The 14,366-nt window shown below is 42.4% G+C and overlaps 1 protein-coding gene across 3 annotated transcripts in view; it reads right to left on the bottom strand.

The window, feature by feature from the left end:
- The window catches only part of LOC105279112 (forkhead box protein O), a 152,591-nt gene that overhangs the window by 37,106 nt on the left and 101,119 nt on the right, over positions 1-14,366 (bottom strand). For 2 of the 3 annotated variants that reach the window (XR_002193254.2, XR_002193255.2), the window contains exons 2-7: positions 11,180-11,304; positions 10,899-11,093; positions 10,355-10,473; positions 9,766-10,016; positions 8,489-8,839; positions 7,649-7,985 (exon numbers count right to left, since the gene is read on the bottom strand). Coding sequence is in view for 1 of the 3 variants with exons in the window: in XM_020031561.2 (XP_019887120.2) it covers positions 7,758-7,985; positions 8,489-8,839; positions 9,766-10,016; positions 10,355-10,473; positions 10,899-11,093; positions 11,180-11,304 (1,269 nt within the window). In the remaining 2 variants the exon portion in view is untranslated. Of the gene's footprint in view, positions 1-5,341; positions 7,986-8,488; positions 8,840-9,765; positions 10,017-10,354; positions 10,474-10,898; positions 11,094-11,179; positions 11,305-14,366 lie in introns of those variants that run through there. The other variant, XM_020031561.2, reaches the window with a different exon arrangement.

Below are 14,366 nucleotides of genomic sequence, written 5' to 3'. Positions count from 1 at the left end.
ATTTCGCGGCACGTTAAATATAACAGATTTAATTCTCTCTCAACGAAACGTCGCGTCATTAACATACCAATGACCGTCGCGATTAAGATTACAAGATGATCACAGGAGCGAACTTCCTTGGAAAGTGCCGCAGATGAAACGGAATCCTCGCCCCGGATTGTCTCTCGCCCCCTCGCGGACATTATTTCTGATTAAGGGCAAAGGTGCAGAGCATTCAGATGCTCTCGTCCTTGATTTCCTACGAGTCAGAGTGCCGTTAAGAGGATCTCACACGCGCGCAAGAGGAAGCTAGGGGGTTCTATTTATGTAATCCCGATGTTTCACCCCCTTCCGCCTGATCCATCTGATTTTCTCGCCCTGGCCTCCCTCATCTCCCACGTTCGCGACATCGCGACATTTCCGCTCGCAGGAATGCATACTCTACGGCACTTTTTATCGATATTAACGGAGAAAACCTCGAGGTCGCCTGGTTACAGTATCGCTTCCACCGCTTCCGGGAGCGAAAGCAGAAGAGATTGCGTGGAATGATCGAAACAGATAGTGTCAAGTGGACACCGAAACGGCGTGTCCTTTCCGAATTGAACGAATCGATGATTGATATCAAAGCGAATAACGGGACATAATTATAATTATAATTATAATATATATTATAGTATATTGTATCTATAATTATAATCAAATAGTAATAATTGCAGTACAGTCCTGATCTCTTATTTATTATAAAATACTACTATAAAATGACGGGGAATATAGATAATTATAATTAAAACAAGAAACTGTTGTAACGAGTTGTTTGACCTCATGGCAATGATGAACAACGTACCGCGGTTTTTCATCGATAAGGCGGACCGGATCGATCAGTTCGATCGAGGAATTGGGATCGGGATCGCGATCGCTCGTGCCGCGCCGCAGGTTCCGCGGAAAAGTGGGTTAAGAAAGTCTTGGACAAGCGTTAGGTTTCTTTTATGCATACGTTTTTTGCGGCGGATCGTCTGCAGCACGACAGTCGTCACACAGTCTGAGAATTAAAAGGGTCAGGTCTTTACACATCGATGTGATAAGCGACATTCCGCGACTGTTTATTCCCAATTCAAGTTTCGATAGACGTAAAATAAAAATGCAAGTGTACTTTTTAAATATAATTGCACGTAAACAAAAAGAATATAAAAAAATGACAAAATCAATATCTGAGATATTTCCTTACTAACAGTTGTTGATCATTTGCGGTATTACTATGTTGCACGATCAAAGAAAAGACACCATTCTGAAGTGGACCAATTCCAGATTTGGCAGGAACTTTTCTGATCCGTTACATTCTTCTCAGACGTTCGTGAGATCTCGTGAGTATTTTTAATTTTCTTTCTGACGCGTTAAAAGCTGTCTGAAGAGTTTCGTTTGGTCAACTTGCTCGAAACCTCGCGCAGCCGTAACTCAACCTAAATACTTTAACAGGGACGCCATCCAATTGCATTCAAAACTACATTTGTCCTTCTGGAAAAAGGAGCAAGTAAAACTTTCCAAAAGTGGAACGCCGGCCAAGAACATACCGATTCATCTTAAATTTCACAGTCGAGAAGACGTATCGCCGCTGCTTTTATATTCATCCCGCTGACACTAACGGCGATTTCGCGCGCAGCCTACAACCGTGTCACCCCGCCAGTTTTCCTGGTAGCATTGGCTATTCTAAACATACAGTTCAAGTCCTTTCTGGGTCAGGGGAAATTAATTGGCCGTAGCCAAGAGCATTGTCGTCCTGCGGCGGTAATGTATCCCCCTGCGAGCTTAATAATAGTCATTAAAGATGGCCGTCCAGTTGCCGAAGTACTCATCTAAGAAAATCGCACCCAAGGTCAATGGCACAACAATGCATCATTAAATTGCAACACATCTATCAAAATATGATAAGAGAGAAGTATTTAACACAAAGAAAACGATGATGTTATAGCAATCACAATATCGAAGGAAAATAGATGCACGGATTCTGCAACTAATAAATTACAGATGAAAAGATTCCAAACTGCAATCAAATACTCTATGTTACATCATTAGTCTTTTCACTTGTCGAATGCTATTTCAGTTGAAAATTACAACTCTTCAAGTTACGAGATCTCTATTTTATTTTTCTGTTTTATGAAATATCATAGTTTCTGCATAATAATTAAAGACGCAATAAAACCACTAAGATGAAGCTTCTATGAGATTTTAACAAGCGAATTCGAAGATATTAAATGATTCACGAGACTCTTTTGCTTACTAATGTAACACTGGCGAGAATCCAGCATTACCCGAAACTTTAACGAACTAACTGTTCGGCGTTCAATTATGTCAGTCATCAGTCTGTAGAATGTAATTAAATTTTGACACGTGTGGCACGTTGTTTCTCGTGTGGTTCACCAAGGGTGTCGCTAATCATTAAATGCAAATTAAGCATTATATTTTCAGCGCTAACCATGCCTGATATATATTCTACAATATAGACATGTCAGATTTATTTATGCAGCTTTTCTTATCTAATTTCCATTCATCAATAATTATTAATTTGTTTAAATTCAACTTAAATTATATAATTTTAGTTTCCATAAGATTTTCAATAATTTTCTATTATTACATAAAAATATTGGCGGCTATAAAGACATTTGTTAAAATTATTTAAAAATATAAAACTGTTTCTTTCAACAGAGAAGAATTCTTGCTTGCGAATAAAGAGAACAATTCCTCGCCACGTGCAAACTGCTAAACCTTGACCTACGAGGCTAAAAACTACTCAGCGAAAAGCGCCGACTTATTCGTCGTCCTAAACCTCCCTGCTCCCTGCGGACTGCTCTCGCGGTCGATAGAAAATCAACGATCCTACAACCCTTGTCGCCAATAGGCGCGCTCCCGCATGGGGAGGTTGGAGAAGGAAGGTGCGCGCTCACAGCCGCTCAAGTGGGGCAAAAGGGAACCACTTAGCCGAAACTGCAGAAGTCTGGGAGTCAGCAGCTATTCGGCAGACGTCACTGGCGCCAGCGGACTACCTTAAAGCTCGGTCACCCCCTAGCCACCCTGCCTCCCCCATATCCGCCCCCGCCGCCGACAATCTCATTCCCCAAAAGCGTCGCAAGAATTATAAAGTTGGTGGAGGAGAGAAGAGAAAGAAACGACAGTGGGGAAGATGAGGGGAAGAGGGAGACATGCTTCTTTCCTCGTCGGACGAGCGACACACACCCTGCCTCATCCCGCAACCTACACGCTCTAACTCGATCTATCGCTGCATCCTTAGATTTCCCCTCCTTTGTCTTCCCTCTTCGTTTCTTTCCTTCTCCCTCTTTCGCGTGCTCTTTCCCCTAGGTACTTTTTATTTTAGCTTTCGTGAAGTTTTCGCGAAGGAGAACCGATCGGGGGTACGAGGGACCGAGCGAGTTTCGAGTTTCGACCGCGAGTTACGAGCGGCGCGCGGACGATCCGAAAATCTGTTCTCCATTAGCGCGACGCCGACCGGAAGTCGTTCAATTAGAGTCATGTACCGTGTGATCTCGAAATAATCCGGCGCTCGAGAGACTCCATTGTTATTTCGGACGACGAAAGTTTCGCCGAGCGCGCGCACTCGTTTAATGAGGAACGCTTCTCGCAGTTCCGCAGTTTCCGCCCGGCAGACTACTCTCGCGAGTAGTTTTACAGGATGACGATGGCGGGATAAGGCCGGACTTGGCCGATCGTTCCTTTATCGTTGCACAATAAAATGGAGCGATCCTCGGATTATCACGTTATCAACCTCCTTCTCGTTAACAATTGCTTCCTAAAGAAGAATGGCGTTTCATTATTATACTCAGATATGGGAAATGGAATAAAGATTATTTCTGATTTGCGATTTTTCATCCTCGCATTATCGAATTTATTTCTTGCATGTGATAAACTTCGACCGTACTGCCATACATTGAGAAAAAAATGTAATTGATCCAACGAAATGTCTTGTCACGGGGTGCCAACAAAATATATACTTATTTCGACAAGTTATATATTGAAACAAATATGTAGTTCTTGGATTACACACATGAGAATTATAAACCAACAATTATATATTTGATTCAATATATAACTTGTTGAAATAAGTATATATTTTGTTGGCACCCTGTGACAAGACATTTCGTTGGATCAATTACATTTTTTTCTCAGTGTAGATATCCTCCTTTTTTGTGATACTGTTTCAAATTTTTCTTTTCCTAAATTTAAAAAGAATACTTCTTTCGGAGATATTGTGGATTTTCTGATTGTTATCTGATTTTCAAGTATAAATAAAAAATAAAAGATTCTAATTAAAACGCAAACGGTTTTTATCTCTACAAAATAAATATATCTTTTACAATATGCGTGCAATACGCCAATTGCCACAGATCGGACTCCAGACTGTATAAGCTCGATACATAAATCGATTCTTAATGTGTTATTATGGGTAAAATTTTAGTCCGCTAAAATGATTGAAAATATTTTCACGAACGACAGGAGAAATTTTTTGAGCACGAAGAATTACCGTTAAATTTTTCTCGTCACCGTCACACGGCAACCACCGCCGATGCCGGCGCCGATGCCGACGTCGACACCGCCACCACATTGAAACGTTCGTGCCTCGAAGCGCCTTTCTTACGCGTCGCGCTGCGCTTCACTCTCCGGCAGTATCGGTTTTATCCAGACGCTCGAATTTATGCCCTTTTCGCTGGACGGTAAATGGATATACAGTCGGATAAAAAAAAAGAGGGAGAGAGATGGAAAGAGAGGAAAAGGGCGCGAGAGAACCGGCGGAAGAAGAGAGAGGTAACAAAAAGACATCGATCCCCCGGAACTAACGGAGATCGGCATGCATGCCGGTTTCATACGCACAACAAACTACTACGGAACGTCCGCCGGAGGCGTTAATATACCGGGGCGTAAACCCGGGGGCGGTATTTTTTCGCCGCTCGTGCGCGCGTTCGTCGCTCTGAAAAATATTTTTCTGCAAGCTAATATCTCTCTCTCGGGCCGATATTCCGCCGTGTAAATAATATCCGCGCCGGTAGGGACAACAAAGTAGGCTGTCATGTGAGTGCAATCGCCGAAAGAGGCTCTCCGAGAGGAAAAAATGAGCCGCTCGCGTGGCCGAACGCTCGTGTCATTTTTTCTAGCTGTCTGCATTGCTGCTTTGCGCTTTGCTGCCGCTCGACGATGATGGCGCGACCGAGGAAGAGCGGCGAGAATGACGCGAATCGAGATCGACGAACGTCAACCGAGTCAGAGATACATGTATACATGTTTGCGTCCAATCCCGTATATGAATTCCATTAAACAAACTCTTTCAATCGATTATGAACTTCTCACGCTGTTTACATTTTTGTTAATTTTATTTTCAATTCTTACCAACATAATTTGATCTCTGTTTTACTTCTTTAATAATTGCCTTCTATTTTATTTCTTTAAATATTAATTTTAAATGCAATCCTTTATTTTTTATTCCTTTCTACCTTATCGTTAAAGCGTGTCACAGCGAACTGCTTTATGAATGAATCGGTAAGAACAAGTATGCTTCATTCTGGGCGTTTCCCTTCGCGATACTCGAGAGAAAGAGATCATCATAGCGATCACGCAACGGCGTGGCCTGACAGAGGAAGCCAACAGCATCCAGCATGCAGTTGCAACTACACCGCCAGAGAAAAACACACGCTAGAACGCGATTACCAGTGCATCATTAATATCGTCGAGCGTTTATCCGTACATCCGTATGGCATTTTTATCTCCATTAGCGCGACGATGACGACGGCGACCGCGACGACGACAACCATGACGACGACGAGATGGGAGGATAAAGCTGTAATTACACGCCACACTTGTGCGTGTGCTAAAGATTAAAAGGTACCGGTGGCGAAGTGGGAATTATTTTAGTCGCGTTGTTGCGACGCGGTAACTACTAACGGCAAAGCGATTTTCCCCGAGAAATCGCCTTACATTTTTACAGCACGGGAGAGCGAGGCGTGGAAAAGAGGAACCGTCACGTAAAAGGACGGTAAAACGTTTTCATTTTTACCGCAAGACTTTTACATTACGCGTATAGGAGCACTCCGGCTGCCAGCCGAAAGAGAAGAGACAGATCGCATTATACGGACGCGATTACCAGTGTAATATCGTATAAATCGTCCAAGGTCGCAGCCGCAAAGCGACGCGAATACTTGAGCGCAGCACGAACGAGTACTCCAGGAAATGACGTAGAAGGAATCAGAAGCGCGTGAATAGTCGAATGAATACTCGACTTTTGCTCGGCTTTCAGAGAGGCAGAAGAGAAAGTTATTTCTCAAATTGTGGAACACAGAGGCATACGTGTTAACATGGATATATTTTTATCATTTTTGCTTTTCACTTTTATTTATGCAAAATCAATGTTCAGATTAAGTATACACGTAATTGATAATCAAAGCTATCCTTTTTGTAATCCTGCACAATATCTCTGTTTTCTGTGTTTTTTGAAGTTGGATATGATGAAGTTGGTTGAAGTTACATTAGCCGATACAAAACGAAAACTGAATTATTCGCGTTTACCCAAATCCGTTTCTGCGCGGACGCGAGCTTCGAGATTCGCGAGAAAATCCTGCGCGGATATTTTCTCGCGCTCGCTGGACGCTTCGCTCCTTCGTCAAACACAATGCGACTGTTTTCGCGCGATTGCGATCAGCAATATTGTGTTAAGGCTTTCCATAAAATTCGCGGCCCACGGCGATGTAATTGTTATCGCACCCAAGTCAATAGCGATTTCGCACAAAACATCGTCGGAACACGGGTCATCGCTATATAAATGTGTCGACACGTACGAAACCGACGAACGACGGGGCGCACGGCGAGTCGGAGGGAATCGGGGAACGGGGGTACGAAACGCCGAAACGATTTATTAAATACCATACGGCTGAGCACTGTTATGACACGAGTATGCAAATATTATTTTGGTGTGCACGAGGGAGCAATCAATGACCAGCTCGTTCCCTCCCCTCCGTCTCATTCTCCCTTCGCATCCGTCGGATATCTTCCTCCCTTCGTAGTTTCGCAATCGAAAACGCGCGGCGTAGGAGAAAGATCGCGAAATATCGCGAGTGGATTTTTGGCCGATTAATTAGCCACGCGGGGTTGATGCAATGATCCGCCGATCTTAATATCTTGCGGGAAAGACACAGATTTATGTCTTTTCCTTATTTCGCGATTACATAATATATTTGAGTTGAACTATTTCTACTTTAGGAAATTCATTAAGGTTCCTCCATTTCCGTAAAATCGACAAAGTTTAATAAATCGTGCAGTTATTGGTCACAAATTAATACAATTATAATAAATTTTATACTAAGTATAATAAGAAATAAAATATTTATAGATTCTGGAAAATAGATTATATATTTGACATTTGAAATTGAATTCTATTTAAATCTGTATCCAGATCATTTTTATTATATCCAGATATTTTTGTAGATTATTACAATTAACTCTTTTTCATAATTAAAAAACTTAGCACAAAGATTATCTATAGATTTGATATTTAAGAATGACTACACATGCAATTTAATTAATATACTTTGTCAAATTACGACAATTATACGACGTTAATGATACTAGACGTTGATAATACCAGCAGAAAGGTTCTTAAGGTTCTTAAACTTACCGACAAGCTGCCCTTCAGTAGTCCCGCAGAAATTATCCCGCGATGATCCGTCGGACAACGGCGGCATCGGCAAGGACGACGGGGGTGTTGAGGGCAGGGGGGTTAACTGCTAGTGAACCCACGAAGGGGTCGCGGCAGGAGTCGCCGCATTCGTGCTCACGTAGACGCCTGCAGGCGCGTTACTTGTCGTCGTGCCGACGACGACGCCCGCATTCTGCGACACGACGCCACCGTTCTGACCGACGACACTGCCGTCGCTCACCTGCATGGTGTCCATTACGCCTTGCTGAAAGTTGAAGTCCAGCGTGCCGAGCATCGACAGCTCGTGCTTGAGCTCCTGCAATTTGCAATAGTCGAATTGCATCTTTGTGAAAGATCAGCAACAATCCTTATCAAATATCTTTTAAGTCACAAAATTATTTTATGGAATAATTGTTTGATTTTCTATGATTTCATGAGTTTATCATGCGAAGATGTAGGTATGCTAAAGCATACAATATTTTTATATATTGTTATTTAAATTTGAGAAATAAAAGTTTATCGAAATAATGTTAGAAAATATGTATAAAGTTTCGAAAATAAAAAAAATAAGACTTGATATGATCTTATGATGAAAAAGATTAAGACTTCACATTTAAGCTCTATTTATATTACGATTCACGCAAAAATAAAATTTCACGTAATATAAAAATTGTTAATAAAAAGATTTAATAAAACAGTCAAATCTAATCTATAAAACTTATTAAAATATCTCAGAAAATTTTAGTGAACGTGTTGACGTAATAATAGACGAGAAAATAGCTGTGGCAGTAGTAGTAGACGAAACATGGCCAGACTTACGTCCTCGACGTTAGAGTCGTAGCTGTCCTGCATCTCGATGTTAATGTTGAGGTCATCAAGGAGGACGGAATGATCGAGCGTACCCATCATCAACTGACCCATCATGGTACTGGGTGTAGAGAGGCACGGTGTTGGCGTGTTGGGCGGACTGGGACCAGCTGGTCCAGTCTGCGTTGGTTGCTGCTGCTGTTGATGCTGCTGCTGTTGCTGCTGCTGACGCTGTTGTTGCTGTTGACGCTGTTGCGTCTGAATCATGTACTGCAAAGTCTGTTGCTGATTGTTACCCAACGTCGTGGGACTGGGCTCGCTCTGCTGATACGATGGAGACATGCCGGACACGGGGCTCAGGTTCTGATCATCGAATATTCGCAAAAGAGAAGCAGAGTGATAAAGGTAAGGCCAAAGTGATCGCCATGTTATTGATTAACATAATTTACTATACGCATAATTTACTATGTGCAAATATTTTTGACTTATATACTATATGGCACGTATATTCCCATGCGACTGTTTACGCCGTAAAATATACTAGCGCCAAATTTATTGGTATAAATATTGATTTTCGTGTTTACTGTAGTTCATATCTGCTATAATTCACTAGAAATGTAATGAATCTCGTAAAATGGAAATTCTGGCCCGCTTTTTGGAAAAGTGTGACGTGCATATTTCATAACGGTAAAATAATTAATATAAGTAAATGAAGCAACCGCTTTGTCATAATAAAAATTTAATTTCTCGAGAATTAAGCAATTATACGGCAGGTAGATGTCCGACAAGCATGGTCCAACAACGGTGCGTTCGCAATTGTACCGTTATCGAAAATACGTAACAATACAATTCCATAAGCGTATGATGCTTTTTTAAGCCAGTTTCGGTAATGAAATGTAAATAAGCTTCCACCGCACGGCCGCAAATCTTTTCACATAAGTCAACAAAAACATCGTAGTAAAAATACTGAGCGCATCGTAGAAAATAGCGAGTTGCATTTCCACGAAGGAAAGATTTCCCATTCGACAATATCCTTCCATTAAATTATATTTAATCATTTCAGCAAAACCGCGTGATATCTACTGTAACGCATATCGCCGCTTGATGCCAGTCTTTCTGTTTGCAGGAGAGGTACCACGTATGTGTAAAATATATATCGCGATCCTTATTGATTTTGCAACATTGCCAGGCCGAACATGCGCAACATAAAAACGCCGACGTCCTCCTTTGTAGTGAATTTGGATCGCTGGGTTCCCGCGCAAAAAATTCGCTAGAAATTTCGGACTCACCATCTGACAGGCGCACGGTTGCAGACCATGGATCGGGCATCTCTGCTGATTGACGGGCTGCGGGGTAGGTGGCAGGCCGTAGGATGCGGACGATGGGGTGTGTAGGCCGTTGTTCCTCTGGTACTGCGCTTCGTAGTAAGGCGGCGGCGGACCGGTTTGCTGCTGATGGTTGGCCGGCGGTGATGTCTGGTAGATTTGGTAGGGCTCTAGTTTCATCGTCTCCGCCAGGTTGCCTGCTAGGATCGCATCTGCTGTCGAGCACAACGCGCCACGTATTAATCGCGTATCCAGCAAGAGGGGTTAATAAATCGAAAGCAGGATTGATTTTGCTTTGCTACTAATTCCGCGAGTAGGATGATAAAGTTCTGTCACAAACATTGCTGTATAAATAATTTACGATGTACGGTATACGCGACGCTGTTTATTAATATCCTGCCAAATATTTATAACTTTCTGGAAGCATACTCGATTATGCAGCAAAAAAAGAAGAACAAACAACATCGATGATTCTTAAAAATAACCAATATAACATCAAGATAAAAGTGATGTAGCAAAGAAAGAATGGAGGAGATTACTGCTAAATATGTACCTAATTGTTGGTCCGGGCTGTAGGAAGGCGCGTAAGTCGGTGTCCAGTCTGGTTCTCCGAAAACTGCTAGGATGGGACTCAACCGGCCACAGGAAGAAGCGTTGCTCGATGCGCGAGGACTTGAATAAGAGAAATACTTCGTTTCGCCTTATACTATGCATTATTCTGATACATACAGATGTATTCATAATTAATATCTTTTTAACTTTTGAAATTCATAACGCAGACCTTCCCATATAATACATGTACGTGTGTATGTACATATTCACATTCAATTTCTGTACGTATGTTTATCTACAAATCGTGCCATTTCTTTCTTTCACTAATATTGGCGAAGTTCGGGTTCTCTCAAAGTTGAAAACCTCATTTAATTAATTCCATTCGATTCCTATTATAACTAGATAGCTCACAAAAAAGTGGATATGTAAAGAGACCGCTCTTTCATATTATATGTAAAAATCGCTTTTAAAATCTTCCGTATACTCTGCAAATTCCATATATTTTACTTCCAATTATACGAGTGCATTAAACCCCGGTAACGTACCGGAAATCGGACGAGAGCTGGAATCCGGCGGCAGGTCGAGGACTGTCCGGGAATAGGTCCAAACCTTCACCGACGCTGCTGCTGGGACTGGACGTAGACTCGGGCATCAGCGCGCCGTTCCTTACGGCCTCAGCGATTTTCTTTGAGCGTCCACGTCGCTTCTCTAGACTTCCGGTGCTCTCCATAGTAGTGGCCCTGCACAAGCACGGCACACGGGCATTTTCGGCGGTTCACAGTCAAGAGACCGAAAGGCAGACAGATCATCGGCAATCCAAACTTACCTGCGACGGGCGGATTTCCCCGGCTTGGCATCGCGATTGATCATCCACCAAGAACTCTTACCGGTGCCCTCGTTCTGCACCCGCATGAACCTGCTGTGTAGCGACAGATTGTGACGAATAGAATTCTGCAAACAGAAAGAATAACATTATGCATATATGTATAATAAAATGACAATACAAGAAAATAGAAGACGTTTTTTGAAGAAATGTGCATTATAGAATCAAGTTCCCGAATTAAATGCCAAGTTCGTTAATTGCGCTTTTCTAAACAATTTTATCATTTCATGATAAAGATAAAAATTGTAATTATTGAAAAATTTATCTTGTAGAATGTAATGTAATAATAGAGAAAAGGTTTCGAAAACATGTATTTGCGACACTTAAGCGCATTAGCAATTCGCGAAACTATTCGAACAGTGCATCTATAACCAAATAAAATTATACAAAATTTGTTGTAAACCATTGTAAATCCGAACGCCATTCAGTATAAACTACATGGTGCATTTATCATGTTCGGTAGGATATATCCTCTATCTATATTCACGACGAAATAACATCCGTACTATCGTATGACATGTGTACGAGAGTACGGAGAGTATCGTACGAAAAAATCAATTCGAAGAGTGAATCATAGAAGCCACGCTTTATAGTTCTTCGGCGTCCCTCCTTCTTCATTAGGCAAATTGAATCGGCTACGGGCGTAGCAATCCGGTCTTCCGAAAAATTTCGAAAAGCTTCTACCCTAATACGAAAGTATCCGTGTCGCGAAGCGATAACAATTTCCTTTCGTCTTCGTCTCTCGATGCGAGACCCGGCGAAACGGTTGCGCGCCGAAGGATGCTTTTAGATCCGGAGAGCACGCACGTAGATATGGCGTGCGATAAATAAAAATGGCTTTTCTTAAAACGGCCATTATATCGCGAACGAGACAGGCGGAAGTCGATGTGAAGTACCACCAGAGGAACTTTCGCGGATACGCGCTACGGCATTTTATCGTTTTGTAAAGTCACGGTTCTGAAACACAGTTGCAGATTGTTCGTTTACAAATAAATAGTCGGTTGAAAAATTATTTTGCATAATGAATATCTTTTCATAAATTTTTACGACAATTTAGCGAACGATATATACGATCACGAGATATTTATCATCGGGCTGTTACGTTCAATTTACTTGGACGGCTGACATGTACCCGGTGCATCATTGTATTTTAACGTCCGAAAATTTATAACGTGGAAATATACGCGATGTAAATACGCAATGCATTCTTTACTGCCCGAAAGAAATAGCTCGTCTTCACGATGCGTCGTGTTCGCTGCGTTCACTCCCACAATACATCCCTTTCAATATCAACCTGCAAAAAGGCAACCAACGTCAATGGACAACGATATCTAGCATGTAAGTTGCGCTTACGCTGTAGGGATATAACATAGGTAATACTATGATCCGAACGATATATCCAACAGTATAAATCAGCGTAAAGTTTCACCGATACGTACTCTTCGTTCTGATTGCCATGGTGGTTTTCGATTTTGACAAATCCGCCGAAATTAGCCAGTCGCGAATGAGTTCCGCGATATAAATCCGAGATACATACGTTATTTTTATCTCGATTTGGCGTAGTTCTATCTTTACTGCCCGTGATAGTCCTCTCAAACTTGATCGATTGTCTTTGTCAGACTATGCGATACCCGGGAAGTCAAAAGTATTTATCGACAAGTCTAAGAAGCGGTTCGGACAGTATCACGCCGACGGGGTGCCTTTACGATCGCCAGCGCCGGGCTCCTTTCGCCTTCAATCCCCAAGCGTGGCAGTTTCGCGTGCTCTAGGGGCGCAGACTTTTTCTCCCTCCGATGGGGCGATCAGCCATTCCAGTGGTGCAGTCGCGGGCTATACGGCGGGAGTTTACAACCCCATCATCTGCCCGTCTTTATCGGCGCTACGCTCCGAAGATGAAGACATTTTCGGCGCCACTATTCTGATTTTTCCATCGAACCGCCGCTTTCGCGAGGGATTACACTAGATTTAGAAGACTAATATCTCGGGGGAGATACAATGTCTCTTTATGAACTAATTTTAGTTTTAAACTAAAAGAATTATTGGGGCTTTTCTATTTTAAGTGAACCTCTAGCAGGAAAACTAAGATTGGCAAAGCCAGTCGATGATCTTTTGACGTTAATCAGAATTGTACGCATAATATGGGGCTGAAGCTAAGGATATTTCAACATCGATCATCTCCGACAATGTCTAATTAAATTTCGCGCTTGTATCGCAAGCAGGGCACCATTTGGGCAGAGACATTTGATCGACTGACGAGTTTCGAGATAAAGATCACCTCGGCAGAGTCGCGTGAGGCAAGAAAATACGAAACGAGCTCCGTGACCTTTGCTCCATCTTCAAGTTCCGACTGTAACTTTTGGTCGCCGATAAAGCTTGGCACTTTCGTCCAAAATCCCTATAAACCCGCGCGGAAACAGCCCTCATCGTCCAGGAGCGAAAGGAACGCGATGGAGATGAGAGCAAGAGGCGAGTGGTTATCTCACACTCGAATGGGCTGTATAACGCGCAATTTACGAAGCGCATATACTCGTCTTTGCGCAACGTTCGTCGGCACATCGTCGGTCAGAATACGCATGATAAGGAACGCCGAAATCAGCAAAACGCCAGCGGGCGCGATTAATTGTGAGTCTTGAAGGCCGACATGGAACGCGGGGTGTCTGGCAAACAGCAGCGATGCTAGCCCGAAGAGCTAGCACTAAACGCGAACTTTATGCCATCACTTTGACAATTGTCCTTAGAACGTCTTATCTCTCGGTCTCGAGAGATACCGGTTACGATTTCATAAATAGTAGCTACAAGAATTTCCCCGATGCTCGAGCCCATCTAAGGGTAAAAGCAAACGAATGATGCGCATACTGATATTAGGAATATACTGATTTACATCTATCGAACACACTCCCTCTTAAGATAACTCTCTCTTAAGACATAAAGATTTACATATAGCTCTAAACTCGCTACTGATAAAAGACACGTCGCGCTTCTGGTTCGTGCATAATATCGCGTTTCACAATGCGCTTGTGAAATGAACACGGTATTCTTACCGGCGATCAATTACATTCCAGTTTCGACAGATTGCAAATGGCCTTTCCAATACGCGGAACGCGGAAACGAGCGAGCACATCGCTCGTCA

This window comes from Ooceraea biroi, chromosome 6 (genome assembly GCF_003672135.1).
Source record: "Ooceraea biroi isolate clonal line C1 chromosome 6, Obir_v5.4, whole genome shotgun sequence".
In the NCBI taxonomy this organism is placed as follows: Eukaryota; Metazoa; Arthropoda; class Insecta; order Hymenoptera; family Formicidae; genus Ooceraea; species Ooceraea biroi.
This window is presented reverse-complemented; position numbering and strand designations above follow the sequence as displayed.